General features: G+C 35.0%; 1 protein-coding gene across 3 annotated transcripts in view; it reads right to left on the reverse strand.

Moving 5' to 3' along the window:
- The window catches only part of ZDHHC2 (zinc finger DHHC-type palmitoyltransferase 2), a 78700-nt gene that overhangs the window by 6614 nt on the left and 45157 nt on the right, over nt 1-26929 (reverse strand). The window contains exons 7-13 of one of the 3 annotated variants that reach the window (XR_004029813.1): nt 23780-23900; nt 21475-21607; nt 15921-16047; nt 15507-15599; nt 10648-10760; nt 8740-8814; nt 4788-5704 (exon numbers count right to left, since the gene is read on the reverse strand). Coding sequence is in view for 2 of the 3 variants with exons in the window: in XM_030812333.1 (XP_030668193.1) it covers nt 8774-8814; nt 10648-10760; nt 15507-15599; nt 15921-16047; nt 21475-21607; nt 23780-23900 (628 nt within the window). In the remaining variant the exon portion in view is untranslated. Of the gene's footprint in view, nt 1-1186; nt 5705-8739; nt 8815-10647; nt 10761-15506; nt 15600-15920; nt 16048-21474; nt 21608-23779; nt 23901-26929 lie in introns of those variants that run through there. The other 2 variants (XM_003256703.4, XM_030812333.1) reach the window with 2 other exon arrangements.

A 26929-nucleotide genomic window follows, 5' to 3' on the forward strand; every position in this document is an offset into this window, starting at 1 on the left:
TCTGCCCTGTTTGCTATTTCATCTGCATTGCCAAATGCAGTGGTTCCTCTGGGTAGACAACCTGAGGTAGAATCAAATTATGAATGCATATGTTATCTCATGTCTATAAAATAAATGTGTTAGAATTTATAAATAAAGAGATAGGAAAAATACTGATTATTCTGTGTCGGTGCTTTGTAGTGAAGGCCTGTTCACACATGCCATTTGTTATGTTGGTGTAATTTATATGAGAGTTTCATTTATAACAATGTTACCTGTCATTTATTTTTCTATGAAGACATAGAAATGTAGGACTGTACACATCCAAGCCTTGCAGAATTTTCATTTCAGGTTTTGAAAGTTAAAAAGTGTCACCATAGAGTGAAAATTCCAAGAAAACAAGATTCATGTACATTATCACTAGACAATTTCCATTTGTTTTAAACAGTTTTCTATAGCATTAGTTACATTTAACGTTTAGTATAAAAGCAATTGAGCAATTTCTCTTTAGAAGTCCATTTCATTGCTTTGTAGCCATAGTCTGTAGGTGAATGAACAGCTACATTTCTCCAAAATTACTCTTCATTTTCTTTTTACAGATAAACTGGTCAATACTCTCCTTCCTGGTATGGAGGAATTTTTTGTACACTAGAAGCATTCATGAATATTATCTGCCCTCTTGCTTTATTGTCATAGGAGGGGAAAATCACTGCTGTCACACCCTTCTGTTTTGGCTTTTTCTCCCAAAAGATAAGAATCTTTAGTACCATACCAAGAAATTGGAGTTCCTTTAGCTTCAGACTCTCATCATGGCTTCCAAATTGTTAGGAAATACAAGTTTGCAAGACCCCAAGGGGACTTAATATTTTACATCTTACTAGCCATGTCATAGGTTTTAAGTGCTTTTAATGGGGAACTGTTTCACTCATGCCATATACCTGTTTTGTCTTTCTAAAAAGTTAATACTGTAAGTTGTGAGCAGGTGTCTTGTATCACTGCAAAACCCATGTATAATAAAAACTTGTTCTTGTGCTATATGTGTGAATACAGACTTTTCTTCCATTCATTGTACCCATTTTGGGGCTGTCCTCTACTTCTTGCCTAAGTATATGTTTTTTAAATAACTTCAGCACATTTACATGCTACTCCAAGATTAGTTTATAATTAAGGTTGCTTTTTAAAGTATTCAGCTTTCACACAATAAGTGTTTGATTAGTTCATTTAAGATGTTTTTAATAGTACACTTTGGGGAGCCATACATACTGACAGAAAAAGACACGAAATCTAAACTGACAAAACAGCCTTGCTCTCATAACTGAGAAAAATACAACAGGAGAACTGACGCATTCTGTAGTATCTTTTTAAATTCAGCATCAACAGAATTTTACCTTGAAGCATTACCGTTTTTTTTTTTTCAACTGATTAAGCACCTTTATCCATCAAACAAGCAATATATTAAGTATTACTAATTTCAGGTAGGATTCAGCTCCTTGTCCTGTTAAACCTTCCCTGGAAGATGCAATATAAATCATAGGTTGTTTTCATAAACCATAAAGTAGTACCATTTTTCCTGAGCAATAGGGAACTAGCCATAAACCAGGGCTTACAATAACTTATTAAAAGTTTCCCTTTGGTTTAATTGCTACTCAAATCACTCAGATGATTAGCCTTAACACATTTTCCCCCAATTGTAAACAATACAGAAATACTGAATACTGGCTATGAACATCAAAAAGTTCTATTTTTGAACATTTTTAACCAGTTTGTTTTTGCCCTCACTTTCCTGCAACAACAAAGGTCTGCAAATGATTAAGAGTGTTTTCTGTTGGCATTGCCCAGATTATTGTATTTGAACTTTTTGCTGGTATAAGAACAATTCTCAGAGGGTGTTGGTGATTGAGCTATTAGATACCTGGACTGCATCATCATAGTTCTTTGCTCACATTTCAAGGAGAGTATTTGAGGAAGGAAAAAAAAATGGGTGCCCTGTTTCAGAGTCTCCTGAAACACTGAACATTGTTCTGGGAGATACTTCATATTCATAGTTGATTCACAGGAGTTTCTTTGAAACAAGCCTACTTGATTTCATCCTTTCAGTGATGTCCACTGTTTACAAGCCAGGGCACTACTATAATAAAAAAATAAATCTTATGGAAAAGAGAAAAGGAAAATGCATGGTTTGCAACATTATAAAGTCTAACAATTTCCTGTGTTCTGTAACAAAATAAGCTCCTTTGGTAATTCTAAAGGAAATCTGGTGGGCAACAGATTGCTCAGTTGTAAAATCTAGGTTAATGTTGGCTTCTACTTAATGCTTTTCATGGCGTTACAAGATCAAATTGCTAACACTTGCAATAAAAAGTAGAATCTAGGAATTTTTACCAAGGCAAAGTGAGAAAATTCTAGTGGTATCTTTGTAAAAGAGTAACAAATACTTCAGGTATGTAACATAGTCTCCTTCCACATACAAGAGGAAATCGGTGCTGAACTGGCTAAGTATGTGGAAAAGAAGTGTAAAAACATTTGGGATTAAGCCAGGTGGTTTTCTGCTTTAGGAGAACACGTTTCTGCAGAAAGATATTAAACACGTGTTATTTGTGAAAAATCCACTTGCTGAAATGTCACTTTGGTCAAAATATTCACAGATCAGAATCTGTAGTCTAGGTATGTGGGTGGGATGGTTGTGCTGGAGGATAACTTCATGATTTACAATGTAAACTGCTTTGCATTTACCATTTTCTGAGGTTTGTATCTATGTTTGATCAAAGCATCACTTCTACAAACAAGTATTTGACAATATAAGTAAATACCAAAGGATACAGTATGACTTCAGAATCAGCCGAGCCCGTTTATATGTATTTCAAAATAGAGAAAATCTGCTAGTTTATAACATAATGGAGTAACACTTTTTTCATGTTTTCTTGAAGCATGAATCACATGATTGCGTGCCTAATTTTTTTATAAACATGATTTGTATCTTTGATTTCCCTAGTTAAGAGTTTGTCAACATATGCCATGTTTCCAATAGTTGTCTTTTGATTACAGTGTACTTGAGTTTTATAGTCTGTTTCTAATTATCCTCAGAATCACTTAACTCCTACGAAGTAAATACCTTATCTTCTCACCACCCCTCCCCCAAAGACCTATGTTATGGCCACATTGAAGACATGAATTTTGCCATTAGTAGCTCTAATAAACTATTAGGAAAATTTATGCTTAAAATAATTTACATTGTCAGTGCAAAGGCAATTTCTTATAGACAGATAATGAAGGTGATCAACCACTTTATTAGGGTATATTAGGAGTGAATTCATGGATATGAACTTCATTGAATGCATCATGATTGTATTCAGATGCAACTGTTCTTTAATATATCTTTGAAATAACAATCCTCTTCCCTACATAATAGCAAATAACTAACGTATATGAAGCATTGGTACACTATTTTTAATGCAAAATTTCTTAAATCTTGATTCCTATATAGTAAAATCTATAAAAACAAAAATCAAAATTATCAGTTTAATGGACAATAAGGACAGCTGAAGTATGTGTCTTCGAGTTCGAGTTAAGCCATTAAATTTTTAAAAGTAAATACTTAAAGGTAAATTTTATATAAATATGTACAAAATGTAGATCTATTTAGCACTTTGTTCACTCAGATAAATTTATATTGCATATCTAATGAGATATGCAATCATCTCCAAAAACTATAACTCCTATAATTCAAAACAAAACAAACCAACCCTTTAAAGGTTATTCACTATATGAAAACAGAAATGGAACAACTACAACAATGAAATTGTTTGAACTTTTTCGAATTTGATTCTAATGTGTATTGACATATATTTAATTATATAAAAGACTGTGGGAAAGGGGCATTAACAGTACTCTAGCAGAGTAAAGGATAAAAATCCCTCTTTTTCCCCTAGCTTCCAGTTTGACAAGAGGGAATACTTAATCGAATCCTGTCCACAAAAACAGCTAACAGTACTGTGCTTTGAAGAAAAAAAAACAAACCTGACTTCATATAATTCTTAATACATCCTGTGCTGCTGTTGGTTTTAAGACTTCCAGCAGTAGCTACAGGTTCCAGTCTGGCACTTTAGGTATTTTAAAAAATAACCAAAACGTGCTCTAAAATGAAAGTTAAAATGTTATCCTATTTTCTGAGATTTCTTGAAGCAGATTGTCAGATGAAACTCTTTAGCTTAAAACAAATCTGTGAAAGACTGCAGATTTTTCTATTGTTTAAAGAATTGCACTCAAACTACACAATGGACTTGGCTGACATTGTTTCTTCCATAAGCACAATTAATATAAAACTATAGTTTTAGGAAGGATAAGTAATTGCAATGATCCTTTATTCCATTATCCTCTGGCCTTCTAGTTTATTTTGTGTTGAATGTTTGGTTTACCAAAGATTTTGAAAAGTTTATTACCATTTTCTCTTTGATTACCAATTACTTAGTTGGTCCAGTTTTAAAAGATAATCTGCTTTAAATTCTCAAAATCAGTACCAAAAAAGCATACAGAGTATTATTCTAATTGTTAACATTTACATAAATTATACTGGACTCAAATAAAAAAACTTTAAATAGTGCATACAAGGCACAAGAGCTTATCATATTTACTGAAGCTGAACATTCTGGCATCAACAAACACACCACTTTAGTTTATCTCAAACTAAATTTCCAAACAGCATGCCATTTCAGTTCATGTTGAACTAACTTTCCAAAAGTTGTATGATTTTTATTTAATAATTTGCATAATTTAATCGTAATAGGTGTTTAAGGAAAAATATAGTTTACCTGTCATCATTTTGATGAGACGAGAAAGAAATAATACAGATATCACTGGAGGGTAAATCTATTGACCTATTAGGAATTCTTAAGAGAAATTCAATATTTTTACTATGTTCAACAGGAGAAATAATCTAAAAAGAGATTTTTAGAAAGCCAAACTGACAAAAGAATGTCATAAAACAATCTTCATAATTGCTATCGTAAATTTCCTCCCAATTTAAGAAGATTAGAAGAAATGAAAATATATTTCTGATGTAATAGAAATGTACTGTATTCTGACAAAAGTATTCTAGCCAACTGCTTTGAGAGCTCAAGCTTCAATGTCCACACTTATTTTCCAGCAGAGAACAAAAGGCTGGAATTAAGTGAGGCAAAAATGGTTGATGATCTTCAACTGCAGGCCACCTGGACTCTGTAATGAATTCATAATTATTACAGTTCACAGTCTGAGGCTGGATTCACATCAGAGTAAAAAAAAGAAGTATGGTTTGCCACTTCCACCTTCTTAAAGGTAACAAGTTTTATGAATAACGCTTATCATTATAATGTGACTTGAAATCTCTGAAATCTTAATAGTCTCGATTTTCAGATTCGGAAAATCAGATGATTAATGGAGTTTCTATGTGATAAACTGTGCTACCCATATATCTGGGTAAAGACTGGTCCTTGGATTTATTCCAAGTTTTTCGGAGAAGATGTTTTCCCCATTGATTAATAAACCAGAACTACTTTTAATATTTAATAGGAATTTGTGTTACTTGTAACAATGTGTGTATTGGATCCAAAACGTTATATTTTAAGCAATGGCTTAGAGAGAACTAATCAATTCATATTCTGTATTTCCAGCCAAAGGGACATAGGCACAACTGACTGGTGGCACCTTCCTGTGGGAAGCCTCTTCCATCCATCTACAGCATTGATACCTTGAAATGAAACAGAAAACATGAAACTACTGTGTTAACCATAAACACGCAAAACAAACCGACTCATTTCATAATCTGTTTCAATAGCATCCCTCATTCAAAACTCTTTACTATGCTAGCAGGCTCAGTGGACGTGTTCTTGAATACGGACCTCTACATCAATACTGCTCAAACTTTAATACGCATATACGAGAGGATCCTATTAAAATGCAAAAAAAAAAAATTGCAGACTCTGATTCGGTAGGTCTAGGGTAAGGCCTAAGATTCTACATTTCTATCAATCTTCCAGGTCATGACAATGTTGCTGGTTTGGGGCTACAATGTGAGTGGCAGGGTTCTATGTTGTTAGTTCTGCATTCATCTGAGGCTGAATGGAGTTTAGGAGTGGCAACTGAGTCGGGAAGGACATTTAGGGAAATGATTTTAAAACTTCATGTGCATAGAAGCACAGCTTTGTTTCATTTTGTTTTGTTTTTTGAGACAGGGCCTCACTCTGTCACCCAGGCTGGAGTGCAGTGATGCGATCTCTATCTCAGCTTACTGCAAATTCCGCCTCCCTGGCCCAAGTGATCCTCTCATCCTCCCACTTCAGCCTCCGGAGTGGCTGGGACCACAGGCACATGCCACCACACCCAGCTAATTTTTTTTCTTTTTGTGTTTTTGGTAAAGACGGGGCTTCACCATGTTGCTCTGGCTGGTCTTGAACTCCTTAGCTCAAGCAATCCGCTTGCCTTGGCCTCCGTAAGTGCTGAAATTACAAGTGTGAGCCACCATGCCCGGCCAGCATTTTTTATTTATACCATATGATAGGAAAGGTTGGTAAGCTAAATTTAATTTACTTTTTAGTACTAACTATGGGTTTAGGTACATTATAACCATCTGGAAACTAGTGAACAAACAAATATTTTATAAAAAGGTGACATCATTTACTATTGTAGTTCAAAAATAGGAGAAAAAATATGACGTTTTTTCATGTGTTTTTTTTTTGTTTTTTTGTTTTTTTTCTTTTTAGAGTCTTACTCTGTCACCCAAGCTGCCAGGCTGGAGTGCAATGGCACGATTTCGGCTCACTGCAACCTCCGCCTTCTGGGTTCAAGCAATTCTCCTGCCTCAGCCTCCTGAGTAGGTGGGATTACAGGTGCGCCACACCACACCCGCCTAATTTTTGTATTTTTAGTAGAGATAGGGTTTCACCTTGTTGGTCAGGCTGGTCTCAAGCTCCTGACATTGTGATCCACCCATCTCAGCTTCCCAAAGTGCTGGGATTACCAGGCGTGAGCCACCGCGCTCGGCCAATATGAAGATACTTAATATAAATAAGGCACATCAATATCACACTATTATTTGATATAAATACAACTGGAATGAATTGAAAACCTGAGATGTAAAGCAGGAAAAAATTATTTTTAAAAGTCTAGTTTCTATTAGCTACTTTAGGGAAAGTTTAAGAAAACAAAACATGTTACTGCAACTGGTTATATCAATAGAATAGAAAACATTACATCAGAAAATCAGGGGTTTACTTTTAGATCTATAGCGCTGATTCATGCTGTCATTTTGTGATTATGACTACTAATGTCATATTTGAATTAATAAAATCAAGTTACTGTCAAATTTTAATTTCAATGTTTTTATTTTGTCACTTATCCATCAAATCTTGAGAACCTACTATGTGTCTATGGGTCTGGCATTGTGCAAGGTGTTGGAGATAAACAACCACAATACTGGTATTGTGTCAAAATACTGGGAAGTCTCGATGGCTTTTATATAATATTACCATGTAAATATGTAAAACACTTAACACACAGAAAAATTCCTAATACCACTGACCTTGAAAACAACGGTTATTGCAACTGATGATTTCAAAATATTGAAAAAAATCCTGTGAAATTCTATGTTTTACAGAACTATGTTCTGTATAATATTTTATTTGTGGTATTGGCTAGTGACTCATATTTGCTATAGCTACATTCTAAAATTACATTCATAGTTACATTCTAAAATTATTTTTCAGAAATTTAATAATGTCTCTTTGCTATTTAATTAAATTCAGATGAAATTTTCACTATTTTAACCAGTTATGGTCAGTCTGACCTATTGTAGCATCAGGTATTCAGAGCTGATCCTGGTCTTCCCAAAATCAGATACTAGTCAGCTGGCAAATTGCCAGGTCAGCATTTTGCTGATAATACATGGCTAATTTACCAAAACCAGAACAGACAAATAAAAACAGATATACATGAGCTTTGATGCAAATCTTTTTGTTTTACAAGTGAATCTCTTGCTTTTCATAGACTTTAGGATTCTAGATTGCCGTTTTGTAAACAGAGAGTTATCTTGCTATCTTTAATATTCAGCTCTGTAAATTGTTTATTATATAGTTGTTTGTTCCAAAGGGGTTCCTTATTGTAGCTTTTTATTGACTGCAGGCTTACAAACAGATAATATTTTAAAGAAACTGATTTGGAACTGTAGGTTTAAAAAAAAAGAAGGCTTAAAGAAGATGATTTAGAACACCTATTATTTTAAGGTTAACACATGCTACGCGGCCCTACTATGACCCAAAAATGGGAATGACAGTGTGCTAACGAGTACATTAATGATATATAATTACATTGCACTTAGACTTAGTGAACGTTTCCTAATGGATGGTCAAGGATATGACCATTGTATATTCTGAAAGATGAAGAAAAATTAAAAATAATTATTCTAATTTCCTATAAATGACAAGATAATTTTTATGTACAGTTCAGTATTTTAGGATTGATCCCTACCACTTAATGCATTACTATAAAATGACTTTTGTTCATCAACTTATTTCTATAATTAATCAAGTTAACCTAAATACCAGCTAATACTGAAGCTAGGTCTGTACTCAGAAGCCCCAGCATGGCTAATGCAATCTCACAAGTCAGGTAAAAGATCTTCTATATGAGTCACTCACAAATTATTAAAAACGTTTATGGAAACTATTTGCCCTAAGAAAATTAGAAGACTGTTAAAAACATAAAACAATAAAGGGAAAATTATCGTACTTTTATGAAGTATGAATTTATCTTGCTTGAGGAGTTAAGTCTCATTCTCCATGGTTAATGCAGGATTGCTCATACCTTAATGAAAGAATATAAGTTAGCATTTTTGGTTGCTTTTGAACAAATAGGCAGAAACTTGTTATTCATCTATGAATTATGAATCCCTTGGTAGACTCCCAAAGGTGCCTTGTACATAATAAGGGTATGTATAAGATGGTTATATAGAAACACACACACACCCCTTATACAGTGTCAGTTACAACCACTATGTCTCTCCCACACACACGAAACACTAAAAACAGAAATATACATCTGAGGGAGTACAGTAACTAATAATGAAAGATATATTGACCCACACTGCTCACATCAGCTTACATCAACGTTTCCAAATTCTTCCTCTACCAACCTCATTCTGGTCAAACCAATCTTTGAGCACTTTCTCATCTCATTTTTCTTGTTTCTTTTCCTTCCTATACATCATCCTTTAAACTTTAAGTAGTTCTTCGTTTCATCCATCCAACTAACAAAAAAATTAATCGAACATGCCAAAGAATTATAATAGCACGTGAAAATCAAGAAACCACTGCTATGTTAATATAAATTATATAAGATGAAACGTGAATCTCTTCTGGATGAAGAGGAGTTCTTTGTTTTTCCACTTCTCAACAATTGACCCCCAACTATTTATCACTTCTCTGCCTCTAACAAAACTGATGGATTCAAAGAACAAATTGGTGTCATCAACCGTTGTTTAGGCAATGCCTAGTCCTTGCCATAGATTAGAAAGTGAAATGGCATGTTTGAAGGTTGAGAGAGTGACCAAATTATGAATAGTCAAATCATGGGACCCTCTGGGAGGCAAATATATTTATTAAAAATAAGGCTACTTAAAGAAAGTTTATATTTTAGGAGAAGATGACTGGTAATATATTAAATAATGACTAGAATATGTACTCAGGATCATCCATTTGTTTTTCGCTACCACTAAATCCCAGAGGTTTCTTCAAAGTCTCGTGCTGCCTGACTTCGGTTCATTACACTTTAAAACGTTGACTGGTTTATTTGAAAAGACTAGAAACGAAGGAGAAAAGGTTAGTGTCAATCTGAAGGCTTTCTGGCTAATAACGCCTTAATCGTAGATGTATGGCTTTAACTCCTTTATGTGGACAACACACATATATACACACACATGCATGTATGATCACCCTATTTTGTCTACTCCTCACCAACACTGAGAAACAGGTAGTCTTTTGAAAAGAACGAAGCTAAGTCTAAAAGATGTTAGGTAACGTAACACATATCACACCCTACTAGGAGCCCAAATTAGGATTTTTAAATCAGGTCTGACTTCAAAGCCTTGCTTGTTCCTTGCTAACAAACTACACTGACTGAAGAAAACAAAAGATTAAAATCAACAACAGTAACAAGAGGAATGTGAGTGGGATATGAAGAAATCGCAGGCAGTTGAAGTTATGGTAATTACACAATAACTTTACTTAGACATTTTGAAATTGTACAGAAATCTTGGAGTAAAAGAACTGAATAATTTAAGGTCCTTTTCAGTAGACATTTTTCTATCTTCTATCTGATTTGATTGTAGTTTTTTCATTTTTATACTTTATATTTTGAATTTACTTCTATCATTTTATTTGAGGAATGGTGATAAAGATTTGGTTCTTTAAACAGAAAGAAGGCAATGCAGATCCATCTTTCACAAAATGATTTTCTGCTGCTAACAGGTATTAACGAACCTCGTGAGTAGTTCTTTGAAAATAATTCTGAATTTAAAATGGAAGTCTGACTCCAAACTAAGCAAACGCCTGTAGGTAATATAATTGATATATTTTTTAACCACGTTTACCTTCTAAAAATAAAATATATCAAAAGACAGCCAAACAAGCACACCCTTACCAGCTTTGCATTTTCCTGGGTTTATGCTGCTCTCCGTCCAAGACTGAGAATCAGTAAGAAGGTGGCTCTGGGACTCTCTCAATGGCTTTGCAGGAAACTGATGGTTTTCGAGACTGAATAATAATTGAATAATCATCAAAATCATCATAAGCTAATTTTTGATAGTAAAGTTGATTGTTTCTCAATGTATGGAACCAAAACCACTTGCAATGCAAGATGACTGCAGGAGGTACCCAAAATAATGTGGGGAATACAAGAATAAGACATTAAATAGCACTGACTTGCGGTGAGAAAAGTGTTCTCTCTTCAGTCTCTTTTCCTTCTTCTGCTTACAATAAGATGATAATCTCTAAAACTGGCAAATCTCCAGAGAATAGTCCTGAGCCCCAGGCTTTAGCAGGTAGTTAGAACTTAATAATAGTATTTTATTATCAATTTTATGTATGTATTTATTTTTGAGGCAGAATCTCACTCTGTTGCCCAGGCTGGAGTGCAGAGGTGCGGTCATGGCCCCAACCTCCTTGGCTCAAATCAATCCTCCTCCATCAGCCTCCCAAGTAGCTGGGACCACACCACCACCCTCAGCTAATTATTTTGTTTTTTTTTTTTGTAGAGTGGACTCCCTATGGTGCCCAGCCTCATCACAAATGCCTGGTCTCAAGTGATCCTCCTGCCTTAGCCTCCCAAAGTGCTAGGATTACATGCATAGGCCACCACACCTTGCCTATTTTTAAAGTTATATTCTATTTATAGAAAGTTATGCCAGTTTCTCATTTATGAGAGTGGTATAAACTTTGGTTTAAAAAAAAGCATAAGTGCCAATTTAAATACAGAAAAATATTAATTTTGTAAGTGATACGTGGATATGGAAGAAAATATGAATGTGATGGTAGGAAGACAAAGTTGAGGAAAAACTGGCCTACAGCTTCTAAAGTGGTCTAAATGGTCTTGAACAGAATTTTCTCTATCTTCTTCTATAAAACTGAAACAACAAATTTGAGCGAACTATCTTGCAGGAATATAAAAAACATCTGAAATTATCAGGTCTTACAAACCCAATGTTCAGTCTGGGGAATAAGGAGTCTTGTAAGAAGAATTTTCTTTAAAATTTACGTGGAAATGCCATACATCAACAGATTGGAGGGCATGAAAAAGTATACATAAAAATATTTCACTTAGGAAACATTATCGGCATAGAAACTATTAGTGATGTTTTAGAATGTTCTGAAATAGTAATTGCAATAGTATTCAAAAGAAACAACTTAAAATTCTTTCAAGAATAATTTCACATATTTGAGTTCAATTATATATAGTAACTATTATGTTTTAAAAGGATATACGGGTATGCTTTTTCTTAATTACCTCATATCTAAAATTTTAGAATATTTCAATTTTGTGCAGCTTTAACAACTCCTTATTAAAATTTTGGAGGTAAATCTTAAAAAATAGAAAACAGCATATCTCCATACAGGTTTAAATATATTATATAAAAAATCTTACTTTAATTCTTATTATTCTTCAAGAAAGGGACCATGTAACAGGTACAGAAGACTAACTAGATCCTGGTTTAGGGACTCTGAAGATTCATTACTGCTAACAGGACTCTAGCAAAGGGCAAGAATCCATTCATTCAACAATATTTATTGAGTACTTGTCACTTTAATAAACAAAGTCTTTGTTCTCATGGAAATTTCACTGTTACTGAGGAAGAAAAATAAATAATACATATATATATATACGAATGAAGTAAGTCAGGTGATAATAAGAGCTATAACAATCAAAAAAATCAGGCTGGGCACAGTGGCTCACGCCTGTAATCCCAGCACTTTGAGAGGCTGAGGCAGGTGGATCACTTGAGGTCAGGAAGTTCGAGACCAGCCTGGCCAATATGGTGAAACCCCATCTCTACTAAAAATAGAAAAATTTGCCGGGCATTGTGGTGTACATGTAATTCCAGCTACTGGGGAGGCTGAGGCAATAGAATTGCTTCAACCTGGGAGACAGAGGTTGCAGTGAGCTGAGATCACGTCACTGCACTCCAGACAGGGTGACAGGGTGAGACTCTGTCTCAAGAAAAAAAAAAAATCAGTGTAACAGGAAATGGCGGAGAAACTTACTATTTTACAAAGGGTTATCAAAGATTGCCTCTATTCTGAAGTTACGCCTGAACAGAATATAAATAAAGAGAAGACACAGCTCACTCAGATCTGGAGGAAGAATGGTAAGGAAAGGGAATTAGCAAGGACAAGGCACTACATAAGGAACATGCTTGGTCCATGTGAGGAACAGCAAGATCTGTGTGTCTGAGGATTGTGAGTGAAAGGAAAGTAAAAAAGAATGACATCCAGAAGGCCAAGGTAAGAGGACTGCTTGAGCCCAGGAGTTTGAGGCTGCAGTGAGCTATGATCACAAAACTGCACTCCGGCCTGGGCAACAGGCAGTTAACAGAGACATTTTATTATTATAACAGAGACATTACTAACTTGCTTTAATAGAGACAGGAAGACCCTGTCTCCATTAAAAAAAAAAAAAAAAAAAAAGAATGACTGTCTGGGGTCAGATCAGACAGTCTTGTTAAATGATGGAACAGACATTCATTAGCTTTTATTCCGAGTAAGATGGGAAACTAATAGAGCTTTCAGCAGAAGAGTGACACAATCTGACTTGTATTTTGAAGGGAAAATAGACTGGAGTGGGGCAAAAATGTTAGAACAGTTAGAAAAGTACTGAAGTAATCCATGGGAGCAGGGATGAGGGCTAGGACCAGGAAAGCTGTCTTGTAGGTGGTGAGAAAGTATTCAGATTATAGATATACTTTAAAGAGACATCTGATAGGATTTGCAAATGAAGTAAATACAAAGTAACTGAAAGAGAGGAATCCGGGATGATCCCACAGTTTCTAGCATGAACACGTGGGAGAATGGAGGTCACTAATACTGATATATGGAAGCACGGAGGAGATTCCGGTTTAGGGTGGTGATGAGGGTACACATGGCTGGGAATGAAATTCAAAGTTCTGCTCTGAACCTGTTTAGTTGGAGATGATTTTTAGGTGTCCACGTGGGTATGTCAAGTAGACAGCAAGATATTCAACTCTGGAGTAAGGAAGAGAACAGAACTTGCCACGAAAATTTTATATGGGCTTAACATGGGAGATAGTAGAATTCTGCAGAAGAAAGAGACTTTAGCTGTCTAAATCTGACCTCAACATTCAAAGGAAAGGAAACAGAGGCCTCAAAAGATTACTTAACTTCTTCAAGATCACCTAGTTGGGTAACAGTGTCAGAACTAAGATTTCTCCCAAATCTCATGGTGCCCTTAGTGGAAGGAGAAATATTATCTCTAAAACCAAAATAATTTCTTAAATTATTAAAAAAGCACAAAGGGCAAAAAAGTATTATAAACTACTACTGAATTTTGTAAAAGCTTGAAACATTCTAAATAATTTATTAAAATCAGATTTTTCTGCAATGAGGTATACGAAAAACCATAAACATTTATCTCTGTGGGATTTTCAAGCCCAAATGCACAAGGCATGATCTAGTAAAAAACTCTGATGCCCTTGAATGTCCCTGTGAAATATATACACCGGGCCCCTTCACTAACTGGTAGGGTCTGGCCTGTACATGGCTCACTCTAGGGATGGGGTGACAAATACCTTTCATCTCTTTTGACAATTTAAAAGGATTTTAAATATAAATTCCTTTTAAATTTAATTCCCAATTTAAAAGGGCAGAGGCAGGAGGATCACTTGATCCTGGGCGGTCATGGCTGCAGTGAGCCATGATCACTCCACTGCACTCCAGCCTGGGTGACAAGTGAGACCCTGTCTCAAAACTAAAACAAAAACAAACAAACAAACAACAACAACAAAAAGAACTTTAGAATGGCTACCAGGAACACTGCCTTGAGGCTTATGGGGTCACTCCAGGCCCCCTGGGAAAAAGTACTGTGATCAATAAGAAATGTTCAATATGGAGTGTTGGTGTGGATACTGTGTGTGTGTGTGGCACTGCAGCAACTAAGAAAAGCTCTAACATTTAATGAAGAATTATATTATGGTTATGCTTTTGCTACTGGCTTTCATTGAAAAATTGGAGGAATGGTTACACTCAAATCTGTCACAAAGATATAAAAACTGTTGAAAATTCATATGCAGCATTTTAAAAGTTTAAGTAATTTTTCCTTTTGCCAGTTAGTAGCACATTCAGAATCAAATGTCAGGTCTTTCTGTGGCCATCCTCAAATTATTGATAGTCTCGAATGAAAACAAACTTAAAGCTGGAGCAAAAGCCTCCAGACAATGAATTTCCAAGACTCTGGCTTCTCTCTCCACAGAAATGGCTCAGATAATCCTTAGAGGTCTTCCAAGGGCACTAAGTCCATAATATACATTAAAATGGAATTGTGAAGAAGGTGTCTGGGATCCATTTGATCTCCAAAAGCCTCAAGTTTCTTTACTCTAACAGTTATCACAGAGAGGAAAGACATGGCGGGTCAGAGGAGATTTTACCCTGTCTGCCTACCTGAGCAGTGGGTAGCTAATTTTGACTTACATTTTTTTTTTCTTTTAAGCACTACATTTAAAAAATAAGATTTCAGTCAACCAAAACGTATAGAGAAGTAACACCTTTTTACTCACACTTAGATTAATAAACCATTTTACAAGTATAATTGAAGCTTCCAATGTATCCCTCCTCAATCATACTTTCTTTTTTTCCCTCATTTCAAGTCGAAACCATTGCAGTAAATTTTCTTATGGTCTTCCATTTTTTTTTCAAAGGAACATATAACCAAAAGACACAATATAGTAAAATATAGTATTTGAAAGTAAAATGAAAAAAAAAATATGAGATTACTTTTTAGCTGTGGAATTCAGCCCCGCGGGAGTAGATGCTTGTTCAGGATCCTGGTTAACAAGGCAAGTTGGAAAGGAGCAGCCATCACCTAGACTAGAATTAAAATAAAAATTTAGAACTGAACCATAGAAAAGACAACAGAGTGAAACCCTGCCAAAATGCTGATGTCCGAGAGCAGAACATGCTATACTCTAGGCAAAAAAATGTGTATTACACATTGAGTTCAACACAGTGTTTAGGAAGATGATGAATTAACTGACTTCCACACTGATATTATGGTGAATCATAGAATAATATTTTTTAAAAATAAGAGTTCCTACACAGAATTACAAGCCTATGGAACTAGAGGCTTTTCCTGAAACTATCTTTTGCTGTATTATTTTCATTAAAGTCTGAAAATTTTCAAAAAAGTACCTTGAAAAAATGGGTAGCAACCAGTACTTCTTCTCATCACCAAAAACTTGTCGCATGTTTTTACTGAAACCCAAGCTGAATCCATTCTTATCTGTTCCATGTCGAAATACTGGACTTCTGAATGCCTCTAAAAAAAGACGGTAAAGGAATCGCATGAGTAAAGAACATATTTACTAGCAATCCTGAATATTAAGCAACAATTGAAGTAAATGAAGAAACTCTGAAAATCAATGGCTGGCTGACTGTGAGTGCTTATGTGCCTGTCAACAGCCCTGAAATACAGGGTGTCCATTCTGTTTTAAAATGTCATAAGATATATCTATTTTAATTTTAAAATACGCCTTTTTATTATAATAGTACATGTGCATTGTAGAAAATTAGGAAATACAAACTAGCAAATAAACTAAAACTGCATCTTCTGGATCTTTTGATCAACAGATAGATAAACGGATGGATCCATAGACATAGATCTACAAATCTACGGGTGTATTTTTTAAAAAAACCAAAATCAGACTATCTTTTACATACATTCTAAAACCTTTGTTTTTAAGTAAATCCATTTTATTTTTTGAGTCAGGGTTTCACTCTGTTGCCCAGAGTGGTGTACAGTGGCATGATCATAGCTCACTGTAGCCTCGAATTCCCAGGCTCAAGCAATTCTTCTGCCTCACCCTCCTGGAGCAACAGGTGCCATGCCACCATGCCTGGCTAAGCATTTTCCGATTTCGTTGAAATTGGTTCTCATCTAATAAAATTTTTCCAGCTGACTATAAAATGTACTTTTAAATTAGTCTGTCCAAACCAGGATCCAGTCCAGAACCATGTATTGCATCTGATGATGCTCATTCTGCATGTGAAAGCTGGTTCGGAGAGGCTCTGGGACTTGCCTAAGGTCACACAACAAACCCACGACAGAGTGAGACTTGAATAAGGTCATCAACATTCCTTCAAAAATATTACATTTTCTTCTTGAATCATGCTGAAATGCAAAATCTAAAATTTTGGTTTTGGAATGTAAACATGGAGGTATAATCATTTTCTCCATTAAAAAGAAAAATCTAACCAGCAGAATTAGGCGCTATGAAAAAATGTGGTCATTTGCAAGATCCTTAGCATTCTTCATCCTAGGATACATAGCTTTTTCTAAAACATTTCATAGGATCATATTATCCAGGGGAAGTCCTTTCAGTGCTACAAGTTAAATCTAGAAGTTTCCAGAAGTTAAAAACCTCTAGAAACTATAAATTTACTTTTGATGAATTATAATTTAACTGCCTAACAGATAATCTGAAATAAAATTCCTGGGCTTAGAAATTACTTTATCAGTATTTTCACCCTAATAGTATTTGGTGTAATGATTTCATTTCAGAATTCCATAATGTTTCATTTCAGAATACTGAAAATGAACACTAATTGACTGCCCACTGTAATTAATCCGCATTGCATATTATAATAACTGAAGCTCACAGCTTGGAGTGTCCTTTATGATCATAAGCATGTGTGGTCCTGGTTGCATTCTCAATCTCCTAACCTTGGCCTAGAAACTCTACATAGCTTAGTCCTTGCTCACCTCTGAAACCTCATTAATGTATTTCTCAATCTTTAGCTTTCTCTGCTTCAGCCACCATGGAGTGTTTCTCAAATATTCCTAGCTTTTTTTCTCTTTTCCTGTAGGGTCTTTTATTTTCAATTGAGGTGAAATTCACAGAGTGTAAAATTAGACTTTTTAAAGTGAACAATTCAATAGAATATATTCACAATTTTGTGCACTTCCCACCTATATCAAATTTCTAAATATTTTTATCACTCCAAAACAAACTCCATATCCATTAAGCTGTCAGTCCCTACTCCCCCATTTCTTCATTCCCTAGTAATCACTAATGTGATTTTCCTCTACAGATCTATCTATTCTGGATATTTCATAAAAATGGGAATCATATAATATGTAACCTTTTGTGATTGGCTTCTTTCACTTAGCATGTTTTCAAGGTTCATATATGTGTAGTATGTATCAGGACTTCATTCCTTTTTATGGTTAATATTCCATTGTATAGAAATGCCACATTTTCCCCATCCTTGGATGGGCATTTAGGTTGTTTCGACCTTTTGACTATTGCGGATAGTGCTGCTATGAACACTGGTATACAAGTATCTCTTTCAGTCCCTGTTTTCAATTCTCCTGGGTATATACCTAGGAGTGGAGCTGCTGGTTCAGATGGTAATTCTATGTTTAACTTTTAAAAGAACTGCCAAGCTGTTTTTCACAGTGGTGGCACCATTTTATATTCCCACAAGCAAAGTAGGAAGGTTTCAATTTCTCCACATCCTCACCAAGACTTTTTAAAAAAATTGCAGCCATCCTAGTGAGTGTAAAGCGGTACCCCAAATGTGGTTTTGATTTGCATTTTCCTAATGACTAACGATGTTGAGCATATTTTTCTGTGCTGGGATTTACCAAACAACAAATAAATGATGGAGTGAGATTTGAACGAGGTCATCAACATTCCTTCCATAATACCACATATTCTTCTTGAATAATGCTGAAACGAAAAATCTAAAATTTTATTTTCCCCTTTTGTATATTTTCTTTGGAGGAATGTTTGTTTAAATGTCTATTCAAATCCTTTGCCAATGTTTTAACTGGGGTGTTTGTATCTTTTTGTTGTTGAGTTACAAGATTTCTTTGCATATTCTGGATAGTAGGGCCCTTATCAGATAATGAATTGGAAATATTATTCTCCTTCTGCAGATTGTCTTTTTACTTTCTTGTGTTTTTTAATGCATGTAAGTTTTTAATTTTGATAGTGTACGTTTCGTATTTTTTCTTTGTTGCTCATGCTTTTGATGTTACATCTAAGAATTCATTATTATTTTCAAAGTCCTGAAGATTTATCCCTCTATTTTCTTCTGAAAGTTTACAGTTTTAGCTCTTTCATTTAGGTCATTGATGCATTTTGACTTAATTTTTGTGTGTCATGTGAGGTAGGGATACAAGTTTATTTTTTTCCATGTGGATACTGAGTTGTCCTCACGCAACTCAAAGATATTATTCTTTCCCCACTAGATGGTTTTGACACCCTTGTCAAAAATCAGTTGGCTAAAGATATATGGGTTTATTTCTGGACTCTAATTCTATTTTATTTGTCTATATGTCCATTGCTATGCCAGCACCACACTGTTTTGATTACTGTATGCTTTATAGTAAGTTTTGAAATCAAGAATGTGAGTCTTGCAGGTTTGTTCTTTTTTTGGTTAATATTGTTTTGATTATGTGGGGCTTCTTGCAATTCTACATGAATTTGAGAATTGGCTTTTCCATTTATGCAAAAAAAGCCATTACAATTGCAATGAATCTGTAAATCACTTTGGGTATTATTGCCATCTTAACAATATAAGGTCTTCCAAGTCCATGAACATGGGAAGTCTTCTTTAATTTGTTTCAGCAATGTTTTGTAGTTTTCAGTGTGCTAGTAGTGTTATATGTACCTTCTTGGTAAATTTATTCCTAGGTATTTTATTTGTTTAGATGCCTTTTCAAATGGAATTTTCTAAATTTCCTTTTTGGATGGTTTATTGCTAGTGCACAGAAATATAACTGATTTTTTTCCATCCTGATCTTAAATCATGCAAATTTCATATTTTGCTTATTAGCTAATCATTTTTATTGTGAATTCCTTAAGGTTTTCTATACCTAAGATCATGTTATCTGTAAATTAAAATAGCTTTACTTATTTCTTTTTGATGCCTTCATTTATTTTCCTTGAGTAATTACTCTGGCTAGAACTTAGGTACAATGTTGAACAGAAGTAGGGAAAAGGAGCATCCTTGTTTTGTTTCTGATCTTAGAAAGAGGGCTTTCAGTTTTACACTATTGTGTATAATGTTAGGCATGCATTTCTCACAAATGCCCTTTATCTCCTCATCAGGTTGAAGGAGTTCCTTTCTTTTCCTAGTCTAAGTGCAATTTTTCTTAATCATGAAGGCATGTTGGATTTTGTCAAGTACTTTTTCTGCATTAATTTTTTCCATACTGATCTTAAATCATGGAAATTTCATAGTTTGCTTATTAGCTAATCATTTTTATTGTGAATTCCTTAAGCTTTTCTATTTCTATTTCCTTCATTCTATTAACGTGGTATATTACCAGTGATTGATTTTCATTTATTAAACCACACTTGCATTCCTGGGATAAATCCCTCTTGATCATGGTTGTGTAAGCCTTTTAATATGTTGCTGGATTTGGTATGCTAATATTTTGTTAACAATAGTTCAATCTATATTCATATTGGTCTATAGTTTTCTTGTGATGTCTGTGTCTCTGGCTTTGGTATCAGGGCAATGTTGGCCTCACCGAATGAGTCAGAAAGTGTCCCCTCCTCTTCTAATTTTTCGCAGAGTTTGAGGAGCAGTTAATTCTTCATTAAGTGTTTGGCAGAAGTCATCAGTTAAGCCATTTTGTTCTGGGCTTTTCTCTTTGTTGTGAGTTTTTTTTGATTATTGATTCAATCACTTTACTTCTTACAGGTCTGCTCTGATTTTCTACTTCTTCTTGAGTCAATTTGGTAGTCTGTGTGTTTCTGGAAATTTGTCCACTTTATCTAGGTTGCCTAATTTTTTGACAGACAATAGTTCACGGTATTTTCTTAGCCTTTTTATTTTCATAAGCTCAGTAGTAATGTTCTCACTTCCATTTCTGATTTTTGTGATGAGTCTTCTCTTTTTCTCTTGCTAGCCAAGGGATGTCATATTTGTTGACTTTTAAAAAAAGAACCAACTATTGATTTTATTGTTTTTCTATTTTTTAATTCTCTATTTCTATTATCTCCTATCTTTATTATTTCCTTCCTTCTGCTGACTTTGGTTTTACTTTGCTCTTTTTCTAGTTCCTTCAGGTATAAAGTTATTAATAGAGGTATTTCTTTTTTTAATATAGGTATTTACAGCTATACATTTCTCTGTAAGCACTGCTTTTGCTGCCTCCGATATCTATATGGCTTTTAAACATACATGTTCTGGCTTTTTCTATAGCTGACTTCTTAGGTTAAGTACTTTTTGTTGTGATAAGCTCTGCCCTGACCACTCATTCTACACAGGCTCCCTTCCACCATCCCCATCCTTTTATTCATACCTCAGCATCCTTTTGTTTTCTTCAAAGCACTTTGTATTCTGTAATCACTTTTATGTTTGGTTATTAATTTTTCTGCCCCTCATTAGACTGTTTTGCCCCTGCTCACCAGTGTGTGTGTGTGTGTGTGTGTGTGTGTGTGTATACATATGTCCATATATATCTATATGTCCATATATATATGTCCATATATACCTACGTGTCCATAGATATATATGTCCTCATATATATATATATATGAGACAATCAATAAATATATGGAATGAGCAAACCTGTATGTGTCTAAGCGACATATCAAAAAAAATAATGAGGGAAATAAGAATGACTTTTCCACTTCAGGGCAGGTTGGCATTTAATCACATAGCAACTGTCAATGAATGTTGGTATATGTATTTAAAGTTCTGTCAACTACAATAATTGGATACTCACCTAATGTAGACTTATTTTTGCTGACTAGCCAACAATGATAGCCAAACAGAGAAGACAAGCTGACAGAAAACATAGCTGCAGCAAAGAATAAAAACATAATATGGAACTTGGCTTGAGTATCAGGTAGGCCATTCTATAAAGAAAGGAAGAAAATAACGTTTTGTCAAAGGGATATGTATTCCCCTACTTTTATAAGTAAGTTAGTAAGTTTTTTTTTTGCTTAAAATTTTTCTTAAATTTAATATGAAAAAAATGTGGTTTTATGTTAAAACTTTAGGAAAAATATGTATATATTCATCAGATTAAATGTTTACCAGAATATGAATATATATGAAAATGATATTAAAATTTGGAATATTAACTGTGTTTTTCATAACCAAATCATAGAAAATTTATGGTAGTATATGTATAAACTGTAATAGTACGAAGCAAGATAAATGGAACTAAAAAATGTAGTTTTACATTTATTAACGGAGTATGTTTTGTTAACATACTACAGAATCACAAATGTTTAAATAGTTTCATTATAATGCCAGAAAATGAAGGCTAACTGGCACAATTTGGCTACTATCCTTTTTGATGTTTTACGTTACTACAAACAACAGCATCAACTAAATGAATACATATAACAACACATTCACAATAATGCCTCAAGCTATCTTAAATAATAGCACCACAGAAAAGATAACACCAGTGCATAACACCTGTCTAAAATAAATCTTAATATCCATGGGCTGAAACAGTCCATCTCAAAGAAAACCAGTTAGACTCTCGTTGTTTATAAATCCAAAGAGACCTGGAATGGCTCTAGAATGGAGGGCTTGGGGCTATGGACACATAGTGAAGCACAATGGCTGCCAGGAGGTGGTTCTTCTGATAAATGGTCCTCAGATTTCAATACCCTGTAGTACCTGACTGACTGACACAGGTCACAAGACCTCACTGACTGTTTTCGACAGCAGCAGGTTTTTTTGACAAACAGTGAAAATTCTGGTCATTCCTTTTCAAATATATTTGTGGTTTGAAACTAAAATCATCCACAGGAAGGAGGAGCAGTGAGGTAATGTTCTCCCAGACATTCATTAGGGATCATTTTTCAAGCTGGACACTGAAAGAATCCTTGAATGCTAGCAGCAGGTATCTTCACTCATGTCTTTCTATGCTTAGCAATAGAACTGGCACATAGTAGGCATTCAATAACTTTGGTATTAAATTTGGTTCAAATCTCACATAAGTGATCTAGCAATTTAGAAATTCTTACCATAATAAAGATAATTTAATGAAAATAATAAATCAATCGTGGCATCAGATAAATTGCTTTTTTACTGTCATTTGGTGTTCACAAGGAGGACCTCCGGATATTTTAAATCCTCAATTTTAATTTCTTTTTGCCTACATTTAAAATATATAGTATATAAAGCATAATCAAGAAATACTGAATAAAAACTCAGGATATTACAGGCATAAGGACATTATAGGCATAGTTTAAAAAATTTATTAAACATAAAGAAAATACTTCTATTTTTAAATCCTGAAAAAAATCTTATATAGTCATCAATTCTCGTTATTCGCAGTACTTATGTTTGATAAAGTTTCCACAAACACTGAACTTGTGAATACTGAAAAACTGCTCCTAGGGAAGACACAGGTTTAGGTTTCTATGAACGTCTGGTCACAACATCTTTGACAACTGATCAATGTGTAACCTTGTTTTATGTGTGTTTCTGCTTAAATGCACCTTATTTAATATATATTATTGATTTATTAATATAGAACTCATAGCTAACAGCACTATAACTCATGCCTGAATTAAGCTTATCTAATACATGTATTTTCTCCATAACACACATCGGTTTTCTTTTGTTTAGAAACATGAGACCACACTTCAGCACTACACTTGAAGACCTTTTTTTGACAGCAAAATCACCAACAAAAAGCACAAAAATGGAAAAAAGCATGGCACTAAATAGACTGTGGAAAGCACACTTGTTTACAGTATGAGAGCTGAAGCAAGAAGGCAAAAGCGTCGTCTTGTTCAACCTCAACTGGGAATGGGCATGGGGGCAACTCAATGTTTCTGCCACTCTGCACATGTCTGCAGATGACGAAAGCTGTCAGCATTGATGTGAGGGTTACAATTACATTTTAGTGAATTAACAAATAAAGAATCTGCGAATAATGAGGACTGACTGCATGTCAATGAGCTCTAGTCTATAAAATCAGTGTCTGAAATAATTCTGTCCTGAAAAGCCTATATTATCTATTATTGTATACTAAAAAAAGAGTTACCAAGTTAATGACTTACTGTCCAAAATTTGATAAAATACTGTATATCTGTTGCCGCAATAAAAAGGCAGTAGAGCAGAGAATAAGCCAAGAAAAGGAGAAAGAACTTATAATTTGAAAATCCAACACAATTGTTCACCCTGTTAACAAAACAAAAACATTTCCAGTGAGTTTTACATCTTCAACCTACGTGTGCATATGCTCAAGCAAGTGTTTAGCTTCCTCTCACTTTTAATTTATTGGCATTTCTTTAAATATAACTCGTAAGATTTCTTTATGCATACAATCATTTAAAAATCCATTTCGCTAAAAAGAAATCTGCTTCTATTTTTGAAACATGATATTTAACATTGCTTTAGTCAATCACAAACAATGTAACTGCATGTCATGTCAAATTACGCAAGTATGCATATCCCTCAAAGCACAGAGCCTGCGAGAAACAGTATCAGGCCAGGCAGCTTAGGTGAATTTACTGAACCCTTCCTCTATGCCATCTTTGGGTTTGATTTCCAACTATGATTACTTAAGTTACAATTTTTCAAGTATTCCCAAATTAGATGGAATATCTTCACAAATTACTCTTTGCATGCCATCACTGAAGCAAGCGGACTGTCAAAGCATATTAAATGGGAGCTTTAAGAAAAGAAGTAGGCCTGAGAGTTAGACAGCCGGGTCAGAAGGCCCATTTGACACTAAGTAATGATGTGGCCCTGAGGAAGTGAAATCATCGATTAGAATTTCATTTTCTTTATCTGTAAGTTAAACACTCTGAGGTCATTTCCAAAAGTCGGTTCTAAATATGCTATAATTCCAAATATGGAAATTTATAAATCTCAGTTCTCAATCCAAAGTTGCTATCTGAGGGGGGACAACTCAAACTATTGTATCAACAAACCTAAGTACAAATACAATTCATTTCTATAGGCTCACTTTCTTTTTAAGATTTTCCTTTTTAAAAAAATTATTTATTTATATTTTATTTTACTTTAATTTTTGGGATACAAGTGCAGGTTTGTTAGACAGGTAAACGTGAGTCATGGGGGTCTGTTGTATAGATTATTTCATCACCCAGGTATTAAGCGTAGTATCCATTAGTTGTTTTGCTTAGTCCTCTTCCTCCTCCCACCCTCCTCCTTCCAAAAGGCCCCGGTGTGTGTTGTTCCCTCCTCTGTGTCCATGTGTTCTCAACATTTAGCTCCTACTTATAGGCTTATAGGCTCACTCTCTTTCTATCAAAGTTTTTGATTTCCTTTTCATAAAGACAAGGGCACTACTGGATGACCTTGTGTCAATGTGATACATCACCCATGTGGAATTGGCTAATACCTTCATGGGTTCAGTAACTTCTTGATTAACCGGTATAATGAACCTATTAAATAGAACATACAGGTTTCCTTTCCTAGTATTCAGCCTATTGCATAGAACATACACATACTGTTTCCTTTTCTCAAATGTCGTTGTTCCCGTTCTAACATAGGTAAAAATCATCTCACTCTCCATCGACTTAGCTACTAAGATGAAACACTTTTCGTTCTAGATTTGTAAAAATGAAACCATGTTCATGTGAAAAAAATGTTTACATCATCTCCCTCAAAAAATATAAGGTAAAGTGAATAGCATTAGATTTAGTAATTTTTAAACTTAAAGGTCTTACATATAGGCAAAGAATTCATAAAGAAGCCACAAGTTGGCTGGGCGTGGTGGCTCATGCCTGTAATCCCAGCACTTTGGGAGGCCGAGGCAGGTGGATCACAAGGTCAAGAGCTCAAGACCATCCTGGCCAACATGGCGAAACCCTGTCCCCACTAAAAATACAAAAATTACCTGGGCGTGGTGGCATGTGCCTGTGGTCCCAGCTACTTGGGAGGCTGAGGTAGGACAATCGCTTGAACCCAGTAGGCGGAGGTTGCAGTGAGCTGAGACTGCGCCACTGCACTCCAGCCTGGCAATAAAGTGAGACTGCCTCTCAAAAAAAAAAGAAAAAAAGAAAGAGAGAGAAAAAGAAGAAGCCACAAATTGTGGGTGCACATTGTATGCAAACAGTTACATCTGCATCTCTAGAGGTTCCAGCGGGGGGATGCAAGCCTATTGCTGAGGTTGCCTTTTATGGTGTTTGAATGGAACCATGGCAGGAAATCATATAGGAAACAATTAGCCTAATCTAACTGTATTCTGTCTCAAAAGGATACAGGATATTCCCTTTGCTTACTTATGTTGGTTTCAAGGGGAAAGAACAGGCAGGCAAAAGCTGGGATGCTTTAAAACTTTGGACAACATGGGTGGGCGCGGAGGCTGATGCCTGTAATCCCAGCACTTAAGGAGGCCGAGACAGGCAGATCACCTGAGGTCAGCAGTTCAAGACCAGACTGGCATGGTCTTGGTGAAACCCCGTCTCTACCAAAAATACAAAAAATTAGTCGGGCATGGTGGCACATGCCTGTAGTTCCAGCTACTCGTAAGGCAGAGGCAGGAGAAGTGCTTGAACCCAGGAGGCTGAGATTGCGCCACTGCACTCCAGCCTGGGTGACACGAACAAAACTCCATCTCAAAAATTAATTAGTAAAATAAAATAAAAATACGAAAATTAGCTGGGCATGGTGGTGCAGGTCTGTAATCCCAGCTACTCGGGAGGCTGTGGTAGAAGAACTGCTTGAACCCGGGAGGCAGAGGTTGCAGTGAGCCAAGATTTCACCACTGCACTCCAGCCTGGGTGACAGGGAAATTCCATCTCAAAAAAAAAAGACTTCAGGCAACATGGGTGTAAATAATGACTTGTGGACTAGGAAGAAATTGGAAGGGATAGAAAAGATTATTTCTCTTCCTGAAGCAATATAAGAAGCAGCTTTTGCATTAAATAATAAAGAGTATTTTTATAGAAAGAAAATTTTATAGAAGATCACAGATTTTGTAACAACTAATTTAGCTTTGCTTAAGAGGATGGTAAAATTTGCCATGTTAGAGCTAGGGACACAGGTCAGTAAATAAAGACCACGTATTTTAGAGTTTAATATGTATATACGTAGAGTATGTGTGTGTGTATATGTGTCTGTATATACATACATACATATATATATATGTAAAACTAAAAGAAATATAGTGACATTGATTTTGAATACTACTGTCTTCACAACAGACAGCTTTTGGCTAGACATTTTAACTGCCTTTGCTT

Source organism: Nomascus leucogenys, chromosome 4 (assembly GCF_006542625.1).
Source record: "Nomascus leucogenys isolate Asia chromosome 4, Asia_NLE_v1, whole genome shotgun sequence".
NCBI lineage: Eukaryota > Metazoa > Chordata > Mammalia > Primates > Hylobatidae > Nomascus > Nomascus leucogenys.